We start from the raw sequence: 21,877 nt of genomic DNA on the forward strand, positions 1-21,877 counted from the left end.
GCCTCCGGTCTTGCCCCTCTTCCATCGTCCCCCTACCTGACCACCAGCCGCCTGCCTAAAGTTCAGCCTGGGTGTCACTATCCTTCAGGCGCTCCCCCACTGCTGCTTGTAGAGAAAAATCAAGACTCCTGAGCGTGGCCATCTTGTGGCAGAGCAAGGAACAAATGTCCTGAAGAGGCCGGCTCCAGGCCGAGGTCAGGAGGCCCCTCCAGCTCCCAGAATTGTATTAGAGACCAGCTCTGTAGTGACAAGTAGTGATCTCCTCATCACAAGGGGTAGAACAGGGAAAGCTGACCACAGGTCTCCTCTGGGTGCATTTCCAGGGACTGGGGAAGAGGCTTCTGGTGCCCCCTGGGGCTTGGGGGCCAAGTGAGCAAGGCCTCTGCCTCGTGCCGCAGCGGAGGCTCACCTAGGCAAACGTGACCCCTTTTTACAGAGCCAGGGAGAGTGGGGATGTGAAATGCCCAACATTCTGCTTACATAATTTATCCATGTCCTCACCATGGCTGTAACCCGGACTGCAGCCCCCTGCTGTCTCCTGTTCCAGAGGAAAGGAAAGAGCCACTGCTCTTTTGGGGACATTCGCCTTATTTGTCTCCTGCCTTCAAAGGAATAATTTGGGTTATATTTGATTCAAAGACGCTTGGGGTCTTGTAGTTGGAAGAGACTTCAGGTCATGACTCTGACTCTCTGCTCATTGTTCAGATCTCCGGCTAGGCATCCCACATACGGCCAGCCAGCCTCTGCTTGCAGGCTTCTGATGACGGGGTGCTCACTCCCTCCAAGCCTGACCACTCCACAGTGGAACAAGTCTATCATATAATCATTTCACATAATCATTCTTTCAGATGAGAGCAGGTGCTCTGGGTCTGACCTGTACTCTCGTAGGAGGCAGGGTCCTTGGTAAAGATCTCTGTTCAAAGGACTCTGGGAGCACAGAGGAGGGTGCCATTCCTTCAGAAGGAAGTAGATGGAGAGGAGAAATCTGGGAAAGTTTCCTGGAGAAGGGAACGTTTGAGCTGCTTCTGTTCAGCCAACACTAACGGAGACTCTGGTGCCTGGCACTGTGCCCAGGCTGCGGCTACACAGATGACCACATTATTGTGGCCCAGGCCACAGAGAACTGTCCCACGAGATGCACTGGCAGAGAAGTTGGGAAGGGTGCTGTAGAAAGAACGTGACAGGTGATCTGGAGGGGCTGAGGCCGAGGAGGATGTGGGGCAGGAGCCGGTGGCTATGAAGCTGGAGAAGGGCCTGTGGTCAGAAGGTGCTGGAATCAGGGGCTTGGTACCTGGTCTGGGAGCCATGGTAAGTTCTGAACTGGGGACGAGGTGACTGGCACCATGTTCTAGAAAGCCTTACGCTTTCAAGGATGTCTCAGGGAGCTGAAGTTTGCCTGCTTGGAATCTCCACCCTCTGGGGCTCCCTGAAACAAGCTGGCTTGGGGAGAAAAAGGAGGCCCCACACTTTCCTCTGCCTCTGGGACAGAGGGCTCAGGGACCAGAAGACCGGGTTGGGCTTTGCCCTGGAGATCCACCCGAGTGTCAGCTTCCTCATCTGTAGAGTGGGGATGATGGTCTGCACCCCTCAGCGCGGCTGGGAGATGCTGTGATGGGGGCAAACGGTACCAAGCACGGGAACAGTAGATGCCGGTGGGGGGAGCGTAGGGTAGCTGGCAATGCACCTGACCATGGTCTTTCTTGCTTGTTCTTTCTGCTCTGGGAGACGGGGAGGGATGTCGAGGGTGTGGATGCAGATGCGGTGGGGGGTGGGGCACAGCTGGCGTCTGGGGATAGGGAGGGGCAGCCGTTTGTTTGGGGTGGTGGGATGATGTGGACATGCCAGCGCGATTCCTGGGTCAGGTACCTTAGAGGCCTGTGTCCTGCCCGTGGGGGGGATTCCAGATGCACCTGGACACACCCGAGAACCTCCTTGGCCACCGTGACGTACTCCAGCTCCTTCCTGGGCAGTGGGCCCTGTAACTGGCCATCTTTCTTGTACTTCAGTCTGGCTTTACACTCTCATGCACTACGGGTCTACTTACTCGTCCCCTTTCACTGGACATTTCATTAGGCTGTGGGCTCTGGAAGGTAGGGACCGCCGACTGCTCGGGACCCATCCAGGGGCCTGGCATAGGGCACATGGGTCATCATGAAACATCTCTCTGCTGAAGTCCCTCAAAGCCTGGCCTGGTGAATGGATTTGGATGGGGACATGCCAGCCCCTCACAATTTAGCTCCAAGATCCCCTCCTACCCATTTCTCCCATAAATCCAATGGGGTATTCACTAGACTCTCACCGGTCTGCATTTGCCTGCGCTTTTCCCCTCCACCTAGAACACCCTCTCTCCCTTAATCTGGGAGTCTCTCCCTCTTTCAGGTGAAATACCCTCTAATCATAAAGCCATTCTGGATGCCTCCAACCCAACGGGGTGCTTCCTTAATCTGCACTCAGCATTTCCTTGTATTACTCACTCGTTCATTTGTTTGACAAACAGCTACTGAACCTCTAACTGTTCCGGGCACTGAGGATCCCGACATGATTAAGACTCAAGCCACAGAGGCACCGATCTGGTTGAAATATACTTTCCACATAGACATAATAGCTGTAAAATTAAAAAAAAAATCCTTGTTTTGCTAAAATTATCCAAGATTTTTCTCACTGAGGAAAAACAGCCAGAAAATGGGCGCTTCCTGTTTTCATTAAATAAAGGCTTTTCAACATCTGTTGTTTCTGGTGACACCCGTTGTCTGTGACTCCAAGGGCTCCAAACACCCCCGGATAACCCAGCAAATCCCAGACTGCTGCTCTTCTCATGGCTTTATCCGCAGTGGCTTCAATCGGCGTCGGAAAATGCACCTGAGGCAGCGTCTTCCAGGTGTGTGTGGGGTGATCGGCAAGCCTTTCTGTCTTCTGTCTTCTTGAGGGAGGAAGGCAACATGATTTGACAGGTGGGAAAACTGATGGTGGTAGCCTGTGTTCCAGTGGCAGCTATGAAAGCAATCTGAAACGTTCGTAGGGCCCCAGAGGTGGCCCAGGCTGAGGTTTCTGCTCCGGCCAGCTTTAGGGTTGCCTGGGAGAGCCTGCCCCATACTGTAGGCATAGACACCCCCCTAAGGTCACCCCAGAAGCTGGTGATGGTGGCTGCCTGTGAGGCGGGAACCAGGGGCCTGGCGGAGGCATGGGAGGCCACTTCACCTTGTCTGTGCTATTGAACCACTGGAATTTGGCTCCATGTGTATAAATCCGCCAGCCTAAAAACCAAATAAATCCAAAGCCATCCCCACCCCACTGGGAAATGCTGAATCGACAGGTCGGAGCTTTTATACTTTCAAGTAGTGTCACCAGCAGCCCTGCTGGTGTCCCTCACTTGGGAATGTCCAACTCTCTCATTGTTCGGATGGGAAAACTGAGACCCAGCGAAGAGGTGCTCCTGAAGAAAGTCTTCTGTGAGGGAGTGGCAGGGGCAGGATTAGAACCCGAGTCCCTTGACTCTGCTGTGTCACCCTAGTAAGTCCCTGCTCCCCAGCACAGCTTAGAACACTGAAATCTACATTCTGGGGGAGAGCCCAGGCGAGAGAGGAGGTCACCAACAAGGATGCGCTCACTTGACGGAAGCAAAGAAAGTTGTCAGGGTAAGACTTCCTGTCAACTGGCTCAGAATGTTGGAGCTTGGCAGGGACCTGAGGGGCATCTGGGCCAACCTTCCATTTTACAAATGAGAAGGCCAAGACTCAGAGAGAGGAAGTGGCTTGTGAGTGGCAGAGTTGGGGCTTGGGTCCAGGCCCCCCTTCCCCAATGTAGGGCCCTCTAATCTGGATTTGCTCAGCCACTTAAGCAAGACTTTGGGAACACCACTGTCCCTGCTTGGCCTCAGTGTTTTCGCCTGCACACTGGGGCTGTGGGGAGGCATTTGGTCTAGGTCAGCAGCAGCTCAAACCCGGAGTTGTGCCCCTTTAGTAGATTGCCAGATCAGTTTGGTGGGTGGTGACTAGCATTAAAAAAAAGAAAGAAATAGAAGAGAATAGAAAATTCTCACAAGTGCATCACATGACTTTGTCACATCCTTATTTTGGTTACGTGTATATGCTTACTGAGTCATGATATAAAATACATTTGTTATTAGTACAGGTCATGGCCAGAAAAAGGTATGTGTCTGATGCTGCTTCCCATCCCACCTCAGGGCTGCCTCTGAGGCAGGGTGACGGGCTAGGAGCTCTGGGGATGGGAAGGCTAGGGGAGCCGTCGGCTGGCCTCGTCTGCTATGTGGACACTAGTCTCTGGTACCTCTAAGGAGATAACCCATAATGGGAAGCCTGAACCTGTTAGTGGCTGGTAATGAGTGGGCGTCCCCTGGGGAGGCTGATAAATGGTTTGTCCGTCCAGGGAGAGACACAGTCTGCAGGAAAACACATATGGCTCCAGGGCCAGGCTCCCGGGGCACAAATCGTCTTTGCTGCTTTAGGCCCTGGGTGGAAGTGAGGAGGCCTATGGGGGTGTGTATAGTATTGGGAGATTGGTGTTCAAGTCCTGTTCATTCTCATTTAGGCATTCCACACTTAATCGAGCACCTTCCATAGGCCGAGCTCTGTGTTAGGGGCTGTTACCTGTCACTGGATCCAGAGTTACGAATCCACTGGGGAGGGGCATAAAGGAGGGGGCGCCACATTTAAGAGCCATCCACCTCATGCCAGATACTGCCTGTTGCCTGTATGTGCATGATCTGACACCTCCTAGTATCCTGGGTGTGTATGTGTGGAGAATACTATTATTATGACGAAACAGAGGCTCAGAGAGGTTATGTAACTGGCCCGAGGTCACACAGCTGGTAATGCTGGGACTCAGGATCCCAGGTCTGTCTGATGCCTGAGCTCACGCACTTGATGACACCTCTCCTTGCTGCTGAAATGTGAAAGTCCATGTCTGTGACATTCTAGTTTTGCTTGGTCTTTGGAGCACACGCTCTTAGAATATCAGGGCTGGGAATCTGGAAAACATTTTGTCTACCCCTTTTCACTGGAAAGAAGGGGAAAGGGAGGCTCCAAGAGGAGCAGGGAACAGCAAGAGACCCCTAGAGAGTGGTGTCAGGGCAAGTGGGGAATAGTGAATTTGCCTCCGGTGAAGGAAGGTGGCCCTGAAAGGCCCCATCACCAAATTCCACGGCCGAGGCCAATCTGGGCCCAGCCCCAGCCAGCCTGGAAATCAGCCCCGGACCTGGGAGCTGTGTCAGTCCTCGTACGACATGGAGGCCGGCCTCTCCTGTGCTTGGTCACATGTGGTGGGCTCTGCCGTCCAGGGCCCCCCAGGGTGAGGACACACTCTGCCTGCCCACAGCAATGTTCTGGAGATTCAAGGCAGCCCTCTCTTCTCCCACGGCCTCTCCAGCCTGGGCAGTCTGACTGAGCTGCAGCCATGTCCATCCTCCCCCAGCCCTGCCAATCCCCAGGCCTGAATTCTGTCCCCTGCCGGGTGCACTTGCAGCTAAAGGAGACCGCAGACCTGCGTGAGCTGAGCGCTCCATGAGGTGCTCTTGCTACATCACCTTCCGGGGTCCTTCCGGGAGGGGCGCTGCACCCCTCTTCTCTTCTGCCTGAGAGGCTGACCTTTGGTTAGCTTTCTAGCTCTGTGCCCCTGGAGACCTGGCAAAGGGAGACTGTTGGCTGCGTCACTGTGCAAGCCTGCTAGGGCACACTGATTGGGAAACTGGATCTGAATGGACAGAACTCTATCTGCTGACGTGACATCACACTTGGGGTTTTCCTGAATACGGGTGACCTTAGTTTCTAGGTGTCTCCTTTACGGGGACCCTGGCACCTAGGCCTATGGATGTGTTATAGGAGATCCTGGCTCCTGTGGGGCAAGAGGCTTCTAAGGCAGGGCAGCCCCCATGCTTGTCCCTCGGGAGCAAGGAGAGGTTTCTGGATGGTTGGGCAGATGGCTCAAGGGCTGCTCCGGGGGAAAAGCAACGCCTGCAGGCAGGCTGCCCAGTGTCCTGAGCCGACTGATGCCACGCATGGTCTACGCTGGTCTTATGAGTCTGAGTGTTTAGGAGTAGATAAAGAGAAAACTCCGTGGATGCTACAGGGAAACTGAGGCTCAGAGAAGTGAGGCAACTTATGCTAGCTTGCCAGCAGGCTGGGCTCCCTGCCTCTCGAAGCCTGCTGGTAGGGGGCTTACCTCGGGCCGCACGGGGTCCTCGATGCCCACCACGCAGATGCAGGTTAGGTCATTGAGGATGTCATTCTCATTGTCCCAGTCCGGCTCAGGGCTGCTGGGGAAGTCGCGGTAGGCTACACAGATGGTGCGGAGCCCATCGCAGGCCATGGGCTCGATCACCTTCTTCACCATCTCGTCCCGGTCTCGGGGCCGGAAGACCCGGGGCTCCCCTGCCCCGTTGAGGATTTTGCAGCACCTGGGGGTGGATGGCAGGGAGATAGGTAAGGTCCAGCCAAGGGCCCAAGGATCCTCCCTCTGACCAGCTCGCGCTCACCTCCCCCTCCCCAACTGATGCCCAGCTGGCCGTGGTTGGTCATCCAGTGTCCGTCCAGTTCATCGCCCATAATGCTTCAGGGCTGGTCCAGGCCCCTGGGCCCCAGGCAAGGATGAAATCAGGACCAGCCAAAAAGAAATCAGGTAGCCTTCTTGCAATATCTGCCCCAGTCCATTCAGCAAGAGCACATCTACTTTGATTTGTCTTATATTCACAAGATTTCATCTGAAAAAATAGTTCCACAGCTAAAATGGTTTTCAAAGGTCATGAAACCTAGGCTAACGGTTCTGGACCTTGCTTGTACATTAGAATGGCATGGGGGGGGGACACCAAATAAATAAATACCCATGTGTGGGCTCTATCCCAAAGGTTCCAATGTATTTTTATTATTTTTGGGGGGGGAGGGGCAGAGAGGGAGAGAGAATCTTCAATAGGCTCCACCCCCAGCGCAGAGCCCAACACAGGGCTCGACCCTACCATCCTGAGATTGTGACCTGAGCTGAAATCAAGAGACGCTTAAGCGACTGAGCCACCCAGGTGCCCTGTACCAGTGTTTTTTTTTTTTTAAAAAGCTCCCCATGGTGATTCTAACGTGTAGCCAGGATTGAGAACCACTGGGCTAGACCAATCCCATCAAGGTATGAGTGGGGAAACCGAGGTCCAGAGACCAGCAGTGAGTGGCTTAGCTCTCCAGGCTTAACCCTGGCACCTGGGGCCAGAGTGGACTGGCTAATTATGAACATCACTGTGGTCAACCAACTCTGTGCTAAGGGAAGTGAAATAAGGGAGATTTAACAGTGACAGATTTCATGGGTGGGACTTCCTGATGCTCCAGGGAGGAGGTGGGGGAGGCTCTCTGTGGAAAGTTTGAAGAGGAAATAGTGAAGAAAGCACCTGGAGGTGGTCCTGCTGTGGGAGGCTGGGCAGGGTCCCCCCTGCACCTCAGCGTGCCAGATGGCCCTCCAGCCCAGCCTGCAGGACAGCCAGCGCTGCACGACTTGGGTGCCCCCCCCCCCACGGGCAGCTTACTTCTTGAGCACGATCTCGGAGGCGCCCTTGCTGTACATGCGGAAGCTCTCGTCGGGCAGCTTGGTGACCGTACTCATGGACTTGCGCACGGAGTTGAAGGTGTACACCTTGTACAGCTTCTCCTCCGGCATCTGGCTGCGCACGGGCTCGTAGTCCTGCTTCAGGTCCAGCACGAAGCCCAGCAGGCCGCACTCCGTCTTGTTACCCACCTGCCGAGGCAGGGCACCCTCCTTCTCTGGGGGCTGTGGGGACAGAGGCCGGGGCGGCTCACAGGGGGTCGCCTCTGAGGCCCCGGGGCCGGGCTGCCCCCTTTCCCTGCCACCCGTACCCTCAGCCCTCTCCATCCCAGACACAATCCTGGCTCTGGATGAAAGGAGTTAAGCAAGATCAGCTTTTTAAAAATTATGAACTCTTTCAAACCTACAAGCTGGATAGAGAATAAGAAAAGAAACACTCGTGTACCCTCCATTCAGCTTTGTAGAACCAGAGCATTGTGCCGTATTGGCTTCAGATTTTTCTTTCCTGAGAAGGAAAACATGACAGATAAAGGTGAGTCCCCTGGGTATCCCTCCCTGTCTTCAGAATCCACCCCTTGTCCCAGAAAGAACCTGTCTTTAAAGTGGCATGAATTATTACCCTGTGTGTGTTTAAATTTTTTAAAAACTATTTATTTATTATTATTTTTCTACTTTAGAGAGAGAGTGTTAGAGAGCGGGGGTGAGGGGCAGAGGGAGAGGGAGAGAAAGAATCTTAAGTGGGCTCCACGCCCAGTGAGGAGCACGTCGTGGGGCTCGATCCCACCACCCTGAGATCATGACCTGAGCTGAAACCAAGAGTTGGATGCCTAACTGACAGAGCCACCCAGGAGCCCCTACCCTGTGTGTGTTTTAAAATTTTATTTTGAGATAGACTGACATGCAATAAGAAATAGTACAGAGAGATGGCTCACACGCTTCATCTAGTTCCCCCTAGCGCTCACCTGTGTGTGACCATAGTGCATCACAGCCAAGATACGGACACTGCGGCCATCAAACCCGCCTGACTCAGACTTCACCAGTTTTATATGCACTCATGTGTGTGTGTGTTTAGTTCTATGCAGTGGTTCGTGCGTGGATTCCTGTGACCACCACCGTGAAGATACGCAACAGTTCAGGACAAGGATCTGATCCCTGTGCCACCCTTCTTGGAGCGGCAGGCACCTTCCTTCCCACCACCTCCCTGGCCCTGGCCACCATTAATCTGTTCCTCTGTCTTCACAGTTTTGTCACTTCAAGCTTGTTATATACATGAAATCATACGGTATGTCAAACCTTTGAAGACTGCCTTCTTCTCACTTGGCATCATCTCGTTGAGGTCCAGACAAGTTACTGTGTGTATGTCAAGAGCTTGTCCCTTTACTTTGCTGAGTAGTGTTCCACGCTATCGATGGACTGTCCCTTGAGAGCTCAACTGAGGTTCAGCCAAATGAAACTGCTGTTGTTGTAAGTCAGAATGGTCAATTACACATAGCTTAACCTTCTGTCCATACGTGTGTGTGTACAGTGCTGCTTTGCACGTTGAACACTTCATGTAAGGAGACCATACACATTCTTCGAAAACTTGTTTATTCATGTAACTACATTTTGAGAACCCCCTGTGTTTATGGAGCTGGTTTGCTCTTTTTTACTGCTCTATCAATTCCAGTCTATGACTAAGCCGCCATTTGCTTTTCCTCTTTTTCTTCTCTCCACTCACTGATTTGGTCCACACTCATTAGCACTGGCTAAGTGCTGGCCCTCTGCCAGGTGCTGGGCCGCAGGAACACAAACACCCCCACCCTGGGGTCTCAGCGAAATCATCGACCACCTCTCCCCCAGCGACTCTCACTTTCTCGTGTGGCTGCCTGAACATGAGCTGTTTCATGCCTCTGTGCCTTTGCCCCTGCTGTTCCTTCCCCCTTTCCAGCCAGGCAACCTCCTCCTTGCTTTTTAAAGAGCCAACTCATATATCTCCATGTCTTTGAAAATTGCTTCATGGGTCTGTCCCCCACTGAGTAAAGGAGTTATTGTATTCTTTTGCTTGCTACGTTCTCAGGACCAGCACAGAGCCCAGCATACAGTAGGCACTTACTAATTGTTGGCTGGATAGTTGCATGCAGACCAGAGTGGTGGGAGAGGCGCAGGTTAACAGGTAAGATACAAGAGGCCTCCATATGGGCTGATGATGGGATGGGCTGGAGGCTGAGGGAGGTTCCTATTTGCAGATGAATTCATGTCCTGCCTTTACCCCACACACGTGCATATACTCCTTGCCCAAAATTACGTGCAGTGTCTCAGGTGGAGGTGGTGTTGGGAATGGTAAAAGCCACCGCGGATAAACCCAAACCCTAGCAAGATTTAGAAGAGGAATAGCTACCTACGAACATGCCCGGGCCACCTCCGCCCCTCCTCCCCTGCATTAGTGGCTTTTCATGGGGCACAACCAGCCTTGTCCAGCAGCTCTGCCTCCTCACCCTCAGCCCCCGTCATGCTGCTCAGAAGGACTTCCCAGACAGGCAGAAGCTGGGGTCTGGGGGATGCTGGCATGGACCAGCTGTGCAGGGGACACGACAGTGACTGGACGTAGCCCTGGCTTACTCCCCCTTCCACAGGTAGGGCGCGGGCCCAGGGAGACGACCCGTCCCTGTGGGGTCACTGGCCTTGATAATTCAGGAAGGACAGAGGCTTAAGCCCGTGTCCTCAGTTTCTCCGTCTATAAAATGGAGACACTAGAGAGATGACTTCCAGCTGAGAGAAAAAACGACCCTTCTCAACCTTCTGCTTCAAGTGGATCGTGCTGAGGGATGGTGCCTCAGTGGCAGTTGAGGGCCCTGGGAGGAACAAGGCTCAGGACACCGTCCCTGCTCCCATGCCATGCAGAATGATGTCTCCAGCACCAGGGGCCTTAGAAGGCTCCCCACTCCTGATCTCTTTGGTGGGACTGGATTTGGAAGCAAAGGAAACTTTGGTACAGCTTCCCATTTCTGATGTTTGTGAAAATAATTTGAAGCACTTCCCTTTGTCTCTACAGGATGGCGTTACGTTGTGCTTTTAAAAATAATATATTTATTTTAATTTTTTTTAAAGATTTATTTGAAAGAGAGAGAATATGCATGTGGGAGAGGGGCAGAGAGAGAGGGAGAATCCCACGCAGACTTCCCACTGAGCACATGGAGCACGGTAGGGTCGTGGGGGTCGACCCCAAGATCATGACCTGAGCCGAAATCAAGAGTCAGATGCTCAACGGAGCCACCCAGGAGCCCTTCTTTACTTACTTCTAATTTTTTCAACATTTTTATAATCAACCTTCTGGTGATTTCCAGAATTTTAGAACTGGAACTGTCTTTTCCACAACAGTTTTTCTGCCCTCTCCACTAATGAAAGAAAATGACAACACGGAGGACTTAAATAAAAATGCCTAATTACTTATTAGACCAAGAGAGCTGAGCATTTACGCCTTCAAAATACCCAGCATTTTATTACCCTCTGTGAAATATTTTAATTTTCCTCTAAAAGGATTTCAAACAATCCATGGTTGCAAATGGCAGAGCTGCCTCCTACGTAATTCAGTTTGTTTCCATGAACTTGAGCTCCGAGATCGCCTACGTGTATTACTAAGAAGCAGGGGCCCTCCCCTTCTCTCTTTTGATTTTTTTTTTTTTTTTTTTTTTTTTTTAGATCTTGACAAACCCAGAGGTTTTGCTATTGCTGTAGACTTTCCAAGAGCCTTTTTATCTCTAGGGCTCCGATTCTGTAAGGGAGTTAAGGCGTTGGTATTGTTTCAATTTTAACAGACAGGAAGCAGGCCCGGGAGGGAATTGACCTGCTCATGGTCACGACCTGCAGAGGGGCAGGCCTGGGGCTGTCCCCAAGCCCCCTCCTGCCACCCACCCCCCCGGCTCCCAGTGCAGAGCTTCATCCAGCACATTTCCCTGTGTGGTACTGAGCTCTTTGGGAATGCTGGATGCAGCCACCAGGCATAATTTTGAGACGACAATTCATGTTCCTGTTTGGGGTGCTGGGGGGCAAACAGAGCCAAGAGGAAGGAATGATGACTAGAAGAGCTACAAGTTATAAATAACATCTGCAAAAATGAGATGAAAAAAAGTACAGCTGGGGTGCCTGGGTGGCTCAGTTGGGTAAGCATCCAACTCTGATCTCAGCTCAGATCTTGCTCTGAGGGTCATGAGTTCAAGCCCCACACTGGGCTCCACGCTGGGTGGGCAGCCTACTTAAAAAAAAAAAAAGTGCAACTAGCCTGTACCACCTCACACTCCTTAGGATGGCTACTATAAAAAACAAAGCAGGAAACAAGTGTTGGTGAGGGTGTGAAGAAATCGCAACCGGGTGTGCTGTTGGTTGGGCAGGTGACATGGCGCAGCCGCTGTGGAAAACAGGACGGTGGTTCCTCAACAGATTAAACATGGAATTACCATATCATCCAGCATTCCACCTCTGGGTATATACCCAAAAGAATTGGAAGCAGGAACTGAAAAAGATATTTGTATATCCATGTTCATGGCAGCATTGCTCACAAAAGCCAAGAGGTGGGGCAATCCACGTGTCCATCAACAAATGAATGGATAAATAAAGTGTGGTCTCTACATACAAGGGAGTATTATCCAGCCTTAAAGCGGAAGGAAATTCTAACATGTGTGACAACATGGATAACCTCTGAGGACATTATAAGTGAAATAAGCCAGTCACAAAAGGACAGACACTGTATAATCCCACCTGTATTATGTACCTAGGGGAGTCAGATTCATAGAAACAGGAAGTAGGATGGGGGGTACCAGGGGCTGGTTGTGGGAGGAATGGGGAGCTCATGTTTGATGGGACGGAGTTTCAGTCTGGAAAGATGGAAAGTTCTGGGATGGATGGTGGGGATGGTCACACAACATGAATGTACTTAACATCACTTAAAAACCAGTTCAGGTGACTCATTTGATGTTACACGTATTTTACCACTAAAAACCTCCAAAAAGTGCCCCCAAACAACCCAGCGACCGTAGCATAGTAAACGGTAGCGCCTGTAATATGATGATGCTTCTAGGAGTGCATAGAAAACAACTGTCTGGTGGCCTAGCCCGCTCCTCCTCACCCCTCCAGGACAGGCACTGGCGGGGAGCCCCCCCAGGGCCCGGATGAACCACCAGCCGGCTCAACAGGAGCAGCCGTGGCGGCCACCGTCTGAATGTCGACTCTGCCCTGTCCTTCACTGGGCTCGTCCCACGCATGGTCTGGTCGTACCCCCACAGCTCCCCGGGCAGTCAGCTACGAGTGTTCCCACTTCACAGCTGTGTACACGGAGGCCCAGAGGGCAGGTCACCCTGCTAGTCAGCGGCCCAGCTAGGATTTGACCCCAGTGTTCTCGGCTCTGAGCCCATAGCACGTGCTCTCCCCACAGCCCTGCCTTCTCCACTAGCACTGGAGGTCTCTGCTTAACTAGGTAATTGGCTGATGAGTGATTTAGAGTGCAAGGGGGTGAGGGATTGTGTCTGTCTTGCTTATCTTTATCTCCCACCTCGGGGTAGCCAATGAATATCTGTGGAGCGAATAAATGAATAATTCTGTGCTTGTATGTGTAGGGTGCTGCCAACGGGAGGCCAGATGGGGCGGAACTTTGCCCTCCAGAATTCTCATCTAAAGGTCTGCCTCCCAGGAGCTTCTCAGTGCTAGGCCTCCTGGGCAACACGAGGTAACAGAGCCATGGGATCTTCTCCAGGGTCTGGGAAGGCAGGTCAGTGTGCGTGCAGGACAACAAAGCAGGACAGGCTGGGGAAACACACTCCTGGAAAGCAGACTCCCTGGGAACCTTCCCAGGCTCAGCAGTGCAGTGTGTGTGTGTGTGTGTGCGTGTGTGTTTCTGTATGGTGTGTGTATGCAATTGTATGTGTGTGGTGTGTGTGCGTGGTGTGTGAGTGCAGTGTGTGTGTGTGTGTGTGAGTGTATGTGTGGTGTGTGTGTGTGCATAGTGTGCCCAGTTGTATGTATGTGTGGTGTGTGTTTGCGTGTGGTGTATGAGTGCAGTTGTATGGTGTGTGTATGTAATTGTATGTGTGTGGTGGGTGTGCGTGGTGTGTGAGTACAGTGTATGTGTGTGGTGTGTGTAATTGTGTGGGTGTGTGTACAGGTGCATGTGTGTGGGGTGTGTGTGTGTGTGTATGTGCATGGTGTGTGTGCGGTGTGCATGGTGTGGTATGAATATATGTGTGGTGTGTGTGGCTTGTGTGTGTGCATGCACACATGCAGGGTGACAGGGTGTGATGGACGGATTAACGGTTCTGTTAATAATCCAAATTCCCCATTTGGGATTATTTGCTTTAAACTCTTCTCGCAGAGATGGTGTTTGCAAAAACAACACAACACAAGACAACCAAAACAGTTGTTGAATTCAACACACAGCCCCTGCCATTTCACATACCGGAACCACAGCCCAACACACCTGCCCATCCTAGCGCCCTGCAAAGTCACCTCCAGAGTCTTCGGCACCTTTTGGAACCCGTGGCTTGCCAGAGGCCACTCTCAGAGTGTGGCTTGACTTGGGGACTTTGAGGCTTATTGGAATATTTGATGGAGCCCTGGGTTTGGAGCCAGGAGATCGGAGTTCAAAATTGGCTCTCTGCTTCCTGGAGTCCCTCTCTAAGTGCCCAAGTTCTAAGACATGGGAAATGCAATCAAGCAGCTCCTTCCCGCCTTGGAGGGTTACTGGGGCTCCCTGGGTAAGGTGGCATCACGACCACCTCAGCTTATGAATGGGGTACGCTGAGGTCCTGGGGTTTCTAATTAGGTGAAGTCTGGCTGATTTACTCAGGAAGACCATCCTGCCAGGAAAACCCTTTTTGCTCTTTCCTCCTGAACCACTCCAGAGGCTCCGGGGAGATTTGTTTTTCTCTCGACAGTTTACACGTTCAGAAATACGCCATAAACTTCCAACAATTCTGCTCCACAAGTCCCCATCCTCGGCTTAATAATTCAAATGTTAGCTGCAGTGTCAACCTACTTCGAAAGAGGTCTCACAAAATAGAAAATTAAGGTCTGCTTGGGTGGTCTCAGCAGGCAGAACATACATGGTTGGAAAAGGAGAACATTTTCCCAAGAAATCGCAAGGCCTCACAAGAGAGGAAGGAGGTATTTCCATCTTAAAGTGCAGCTGTGATTCTGAGAAGCAGCAGGGCGATGGGAAGAAGCTTGCAGAAGTCCTGATGTTCAAAGGGTCGGAGACAACAAAGGGAATCAGAGGGTGTGCCAGGATTTCTGAGGCAGGGGAGCAATTTCTGACTCAAGGATGATTCACATAGCTTCTCTCAGAGGGCAAGTTTAGTTCCTAATGATTTGAAATTAGACGGGAAAGAAGAGAGCTTTGCCATCCTCAGAAGGGATGGGGCATGAGATTGAGGCTGACCCTGTGGAGGGCCCCCCAAGCCACTTTTCCTGGCCTCCCTGCCAGCAGCATCGGCCTCACAGCACTCTCCACCCCTGCCTGGGGTGCTTTTTCTGAGCACCTGAGCAGAATCCTTCTAAGGGCTTATCGGATGCCACCTAGTTCTCCCTCCACACCCCCTAGTCTTGACTCTCGTCATTCTAGCCGCAGAGACATGCTCAGGCCACAGATCATCTGAGCCATGCATCGGCAGGTCTCTGTGCCTTGGCAGTGCTGTGTCCATGCCTGGAATGCCCTTGCCTGCTTGGTAAACTCCTCTAGAATTCTCTGGGTCCAAATCTGCCACTTGGTGGTCAGGATCAATCCTGGGCAGCTTACTTGATGTTTCTTCGGCTCAGGGTTTTTAACTGCAAGACAGGAATGGTCATATTTGCCTTGATTCCCTGGAAGGGATGTGGAGGCTCAAGCCAGACAGTGACTGGCAAAAGAAACTACAGAGGTTAAGGCTCAGGAATAACAGAAGTTACTAGAGTAATAACTAACGTGGTCTGAGCCCTTGCTACACATCAGGCAGTGTGCTGGGACATACATACTTTCTCATCTGACCTTCACAGTAGCCCTGAAACTGCCTCCAGGCAAAGGAGCAGCCGCATGAGTTGGGCAGGAAGGGGTGGTGGGCTGCACGGGCTCTGGGCTGGACAGACCTGGATTCTAATCCTAGCTCAGCCTCTTATCTGCTCTGGAACTCTTTGAGCATGGTTTTTCACTTCTCCCACCTTCGGGGTCTGATCTATGAATTAGAGATGTGATGTCACCTACTTCCTGGGGTCATTGTACAAGGGGTACATGGGGGTAAGCACTTAGCATCAAGCCTGGCTAAGTGAATGTTAGCAATTAGGATTAATTATATATTCACTTTACAGATTTGCAGATTGGAAAACAGAAGCTCAAAGGGGTTAAGTGACTTGCTCAGGGTCACACAGGTGGCAAGTGCTGGAGATGAGGTTTGAACTTTGGTTTGTTGGACTTCAGAGCCAAACCTCATTGCTTCTTGGACTAGCTGTCAGGACGTCTGGATTCCAGCTTCAGTAGCTCAAGGGGTGACTTGGGACAAGTTCCTTCCTATTTCTGGGCCTCAGAGTAAAGTGAGGGGGCTGGACCAGGGGGTCTCTAAGACCTGTGAATCCACGTAGATGACACCCACACAAACTACCCTTGCAAATACTCAAGTAGGTTGGTGTGTTGTTTTGTTTTGTTTTTTAAGAATGGAAGGGGCTAGCTAATTGGGAGGTCTCTGGATCAATGTAGACTAGAGAGCTGGGGGATCAGCTCAGTATGTTGGGGGAACCGACAGAACACTGGTATTGGCCACAGGACAGAGATGGGGCCAACTCCTACCTCTTGCTGCCACAAGAGCAGGAAAGTAGAACAGGGATAGTCCTGTCCTGAGCATCTTATTAATTCGTATTCACCCATCCACGGCCCACATATTCATCCACTCATCCATTTAACCATCCACCCATCCATCCATCTACCCATCCATCATCAACACATCCATCATCTGTCTCCCTACCTATTCCTTATCTCATTGACTATATATCTATACATTTATTTACCAATCAATTCACTTACCTCACCCACCCAACCAGTACTTCCCAAGAGCTATGCCTGAGGGAACAGAGATGACTCAAATGTGTTTCTCCCTCTCAAAGAGCCCACGTTGTCTATGTCAGACAGTAAGAAGACACGGGAGAGTCAGTGCTCTCACGGAGGAGGAAACACAGCCCTGTCTAAGGTCTGATTTTCCCAGGCCAGGCTCATCTCTGATCAAAGCTGATGGGTAGTGTGGTGTAGGGAGGATGCTGCCTGCCTTTACCCGCTTTCTGCTCTTTAGGAAGTCCTATAGTCCAGATTTCCTAGCCTGGTTTGGAGGGTGGCTGGACTTCTACTCAGGACTAAGCAGCCCTGACCCTTCTCAGAAGTCCTCTGGGCCTGGAAGGACAGTCCCTCAGAGACCCTTTGCCCTATAATGGCTGGCAGGCCCTGGCTGTGAATCTGACTCTCTGGACCCCAGGACTTCCTTCCTGAGACCACCTTATGCTAAAGATGCCGCAGGACTGGTTTCAGTGACCAAAAGCCGGGTCTGGACACCCTACTCTACAGTTGGCTTTGCCACTAGTTGGAGAGACGCTCTGGGTAAGACCCTTTACCTCTGTAGCCCTGACGCTTCTGGTATTTATCGTTAGCCTCAGCATTCCTATGGATGGAACCCCCTGTCAAAGGGTGATTTTATTGCTGAGTAATGACCACACTAACCATACATGGTGCTGAATATGAGCCAGGCATTGTGCGAAGCACTTTTCACTTACTAACTGACTTCATCCTCGCAATAATCCTATCATTTTCCCCAGGAAATCGAGGCACAGAGAGCTTAAGTAACTTGTTTGCATTCATAGAGCTAGAGAGGGATTTGAAGCTAGGCTGCCAGGCTCCAAAGGATGAGCTTTAACAACTACCTTGTCATACCAGGGGACTCTGCTGTCTGCTATACCGATGACCATCAGCCCTCAGCAAGGAGAGCCATGTGGCCAGGGGGCTTTCAGGAAAGACCCAGAAAGAAGAGTCCTAGGATGCTAGGGATCAAGGTACATCAGAGGACCCTGGTGCCTGAAAGGTAAGTGACTTAGCCTGAGTACAAACCAAGGATCCCTATTCCTGGGTCCCTGACCTCTCTCCAGTCTCAGCAGCTACACCTCCCTAGGTGGACTGCCTGACCCTTGTCCTTTAAGGCACATGGACCCAACCAACAGCTGGGAATGAGGTTTTAGCTTTGCCACCAGTGCTATGCAACACCGCCTAATTGAGATGTCCCCTCAGCTCTCCTGACAGATCCCAGAACAGCTTTTTTACTGTGATTACATAACCTACATCTCAATCCAAGCCCACCTCGAAGGGCTGTGCCCCCGCGGCCACCCCACCGCCCAAAACCTACTCTGGAAGTTGCTCTGTTCCCTCTCTGCCACATCTGCAGGACAAGACCATGAACAGCATCTCGGTTATTTTAGGAAGGCCTGGGGAACAGAATAAAACATTGCTGATCTTCCTTGATTCCCAAATTGGGGAGGGGGTGGGGTGGGAAGAAGACAAAACATCGTCATTTCTGGCATCACCCCCGGGGTTCTCGATCACCCCTGTGCACGTGTCCTCCCGACCTACTTTCTCCTCTCCTCCGTGGGCCTCCCTCAGCCTGCAGCTCCAGGGTGATGGGGTGGCTGCTCGGCCTGGACGGTGCAGTTCTTGCAGCCCCAGCATCTGGAGGCAGAAGCTGCCTCCTCCCCCCTTCTCCCGTCAGCCCTCAGCCCCCCGCTGCTGAGTCACACTCGCCTCCCCATTTGGATAAAGCTGCTGGTGGCTCCTACAACCCAGCCTGACCATGATGCTTCGAGTTGGCTCTGGGGCAGAAGGGAGAGGTCAGGGCTAGGGCACATTTGAGAGGTAAGCCAAAAAGCCCAGCCGCTTACCCAGATGCTCCCACTACAGAAATGCCCTACATCTGGCTGCCGACTGACTTCTGGATGGACAATTCTGTGTTTCTCTTCATCCAAATGTTTGTTAATTACAAAAAGGCCATCTGTGCTTCTAAACCAAATAGGGATTACAGCATGATAAGTCTACACAGCTTGGCTGAGAGAGGAATATGATAATTTTTCTTATCAGAACTTGTGATACTGCTACTATTACTAACAACGACAATGTCATTGGTGGTAGATCGTTCGTAAAAATGGCCACAATTAGTTCCCTCTGTAAATCCATGCCCTTTGCAATGTGACCTTGCAGTTCTCCCATCAAGAGATGGAGTCTATTTCCCCGTTCCCTGAATCTGCACAGGCCTCTTGGCTTGCGTTGGCCAACAGGATGCAGCAAGATGATGTGTGAACAAGCCTAGACCAGCCTGCTGGAAGAGGTGGGACCACACAGAGCCGAGATGAACCATCCCGGCTGAGGCCATCCCAGACCGGCCTACGCTGCTGCTGAGATCAGCAGAGCTGTCCACACGAGCCATCACAGACACAGATGCGAGAGGGAGTCCCAGTGAAAGCAGAAGAGCCACCCCGCTGAGCCCAGCCTCCATGGCCAACCCACAGAATTGTGAGCTAAATACACAGTTTGGTTTTGAGCTGCTGAGTTTGGGAGTACGGTAGTCCCTGCCTATTCTCGGGGGTTATGTTCCAAGACCCCGAGGGGCTGCCCAAAGCTGTGGATCATACCAAACCCTATGTATACTATGTTTTTTCCTAGACATGCATATCCATGATAAAGTTTAATTTATAAATTAAGCACAGTAAGAGTTTAACAACATTAATAACTGATAATAAAATAGAACAATTATTACAATATACTGCAGTAAAAGTTATGTGAACGTGGTCGCTCTCTAAATATCTTATTGTACTGTACTCCCCCTTCTTGTGCTGATGTGAGATGATAAAATGCCTACATGATGAGATGAGTGAGGGGAACGACACAGCGTGTGCCAAGCACGAGGCTACTCTCTACCTTCTGACGATATGTCAGAAGGAGGGTCAGCTGCTATGGGACTGACGTTGACTGCAGGCAACTGAGAGCAGATAAGGGGGCTACTGTAGTTACATAGCAAAAGCCAATGAATAAAAAGTGTGTTTTTTTTCTTTTTTGTAAGGGGGACAATGATAGGATCTAAAGAACACAATTAACACTTTTTTTTTTTGGTCATATAAACATCATTGCTAAATCAAAGAGAAACAAGTTGCTTACTATACGACCACCCCCAAAATGCACCAGCAGGATTCAAAAATATCAGTCACATCGCTCACTCTGTCTAGTACCTGTGTGTCACCCCACAGACCTCACTCCCTCCAGTGGAGGCCGCACCACTCACCAGAATCTTGGTGGTGTAGGCGCTGTTGATGGCAATGGCATTGACGAGCAGCTCCATGGTCTTGGCGTTGATGGAGTTCGGGTCAGGGATCTCCTTGTAGTGGACATCGCCGACGTAGGCCTGAACAACTGTCATGCGATTGGTGGTCAGCGTGCCTGTCTTGTCTGAGCAGATGGCGGTGGCATTGCCCATGGTCTCGCAGGCATCCAGGTGGCGCACCAGGTTGTTGTCTTTCATCATTTTCTGGGGGCAGGGGCAGGTGAGAGGGCGACAGTGAGGAGAGGGAGCTGGAGGGCCCAGGGCGTGGGATGGGGGCACTGGGGAAGCACGTGGTAAGTGGGACAGAGCTGCTTCAATCCGCACCTTGGTTTCCCAAACGTGCAAAGGACGTGGGTTGCCACGGCCTCGGATGCTGGGGCTCCGTGTGTGTGCAGCCTTTTCCTTCACTTTCATTATTTGAGCCATTTATTTATTTATTTTTTATTTTTTTTTAAAGATTTTATTTATTTATTTGACAGAGATAGAGACAGCCAGAGAGAGAGGGAACACAAGCAGGGGGGAGTGGGAGAGGAAGAAGCAGGCTCATAGCGGAGCAGCCGGATGTGGGGCTCGATCCCATAACGCCGGGATCACGCCCTGAGCCGAAGGCAGACGCTTAACCGCTGTGCCACCCAGACGCCCCTTGAGCCATTTAAAAGATTTGATTAATTGACTTTATTAATTTGGAATATAGAAGTAATCTGTATTCCTTATGGAAAAAATAGGGAAAAGGGTGATAAATTAAGGTTGGGTCATTTACAATGACCTCAAATATTACACCCTAACAGAAGTAGCCATTTTTTATTTATTTAAGGTTTATTTATTTATTTATTTATTTATTTCAAATGTACCTTCTTTTGCTGGTGCCTGGTTTTCACAGTCATTTTTGGTTCCACCAAAAAGAAATAAATTTAGGATATATGTGTTTATAGACATAGGACAGTATCTGGAAAAATGTCAAAATATTAGTGTCATTATTTCTGGATGATAGAATTACAGGGGATTTATATTGCCTTCTTTTATTTTATTTTTTATTTTTTAACTTTTTTTTATTTTTAAAGATTTTATTTATTTATTTGACAGAGATAGAGACAGCCAGCTAGAGAGGGAACACAAGCAGGGGGAGTGGGAGAGGAAGAAGCAGGCTCATAGCAGAGGAGCCTGATGTGGGGCTCGATCCCATAACGCTGGGATCACACCTTGAGCCGAAGGCCAATGCTTAACTGCTGTGCCACCCAGGCGCCCCTATATTGCCTTCTTTTAAAACAATCTATATATTCTAAAAAAAATCTATAGATTCTATTTTTTTCCTGCATCAAATACATATTATACCTTGTATAATAAAAATCAAAATCTTCTTTTCAATATACAAACACAAAAAAGAAACAAATCTGCCATAATGCCATCACCCAGAATGGATATAGCTTATGTATCGACATCTTTTCTTTTTAAATTTATAACAAAAATGAAATCCCACCATACATATTATTATGAATTTTCTGGTATTTGCCTTCCTCTCTGTCTTTCCAGCTCCACTCCTAGGTTCTTCTAGGTTCTCAAGCAACTCATGCAAATGAAGTAATTCTCAAGGCACTGCCATGCTTAATGCTGGCCCTGCTGACACAGTGACCCTATCTGTCAAGGGGGGACATGGAAAGTTGCTACAGGCTGAATCAGACATTGTTCTAGTCTGTTCCTAGGAAACTGATTTCCTTTATTCTTGCTCCCCATCATAACTCTTCATAAAAAGGGCAAAAAAAAAAAAGAGAGAGTGCAATTAGAATAATTTTAATAGCAGTTCATGTTGCTAAGAAATGAGTATTGGTAGAATTATATGCTATTGCAGTTTTCTCTTATTATAACCTGTGATAACAGTAGCACTTCATGGATGTTGAATGGATGAACAATAGCAAGAGGAATCTGCAACACACTTTATAGTTTGCAAAGTTCTTCCACACTTACTTTTCTGCCTGTGAAATCTTTGAGGATTGTGGTCACCCATG

At 50.4% G+C, this 21,877-nt stretch overlaps 1 protein-coding gene and 1 long non-coding RNA gene across 5 annotated transcripts in view; one reads left to right on the forward strand and one right to left on the reverse strand.

Moving 5' to 3' along the window:
- The window catches only part of ATP2B2 (ATPase plasma membrane Ca2+ transporting 2), a 164,966-nt gene that overhangs the window by 18,006 nt on the left and 125,083 nt on the right, over nucleotides 1–21,877 (reverse strand). For all 3 annotated transcript variants that reach the window (XM_034658772.1, XM_034658771.1, XM_034658770.1), the window contains 3 exons: nucleotides 19,836–20,078; nucleotides 7,520–7,761; nucleotides 6,178–6,412 (listed from right to left, as the gene is read on the reverse strand). In XM_034658772.1, coding sequence (XP_034514663.1) covers nucleotides 6,178–6,412; nucleotides 7,520–7,761; nucleotides 19,836–20,078 — 720 coding nt within the window. The remainder of the gene's footprint in view (nucleotides 1–6,177; nucleotides 6,413–7,519; nucleotides 7,762–19,835; nucleotides 20,079–21,877) is intronic.
- Nucleotides 8,366–19,917, forward strand: LOC117801927. Of its 2 annotated transcripts, none has more exons than XR_004624762.1 (3): nucleotides 8,366–13,234; nucleotides 17,450–17,594; nucleotides 18,461–19,917. It is a non-coding gene; the product is annotated as an uncharacterized LOC117801927 (long non-coding RNA). The 2 variants fall into 2 exon arrangements; XR_004624763.1 differs by having other exon boundaries at nucleotides 8,366–9,688; nucleotides 13,125–13,234; nucleotides 17,450–19,917.

The sequence above is a fragment of the Ailuropoda melanoleuca genome, chromosome 4, assembly GCF_002007445.2.
Source record: "Ailuropoda melanoleuca isolate Jingjing chromosome 4, ASM200744v2, whole genome shotgun sequence".
Lineage (NCBI taxonomy): Eukaryota > Metazoa > Chordata > Mammalia > Carnivora > Ursidae > Ailuropoda > Ailuropoda melanoleuca.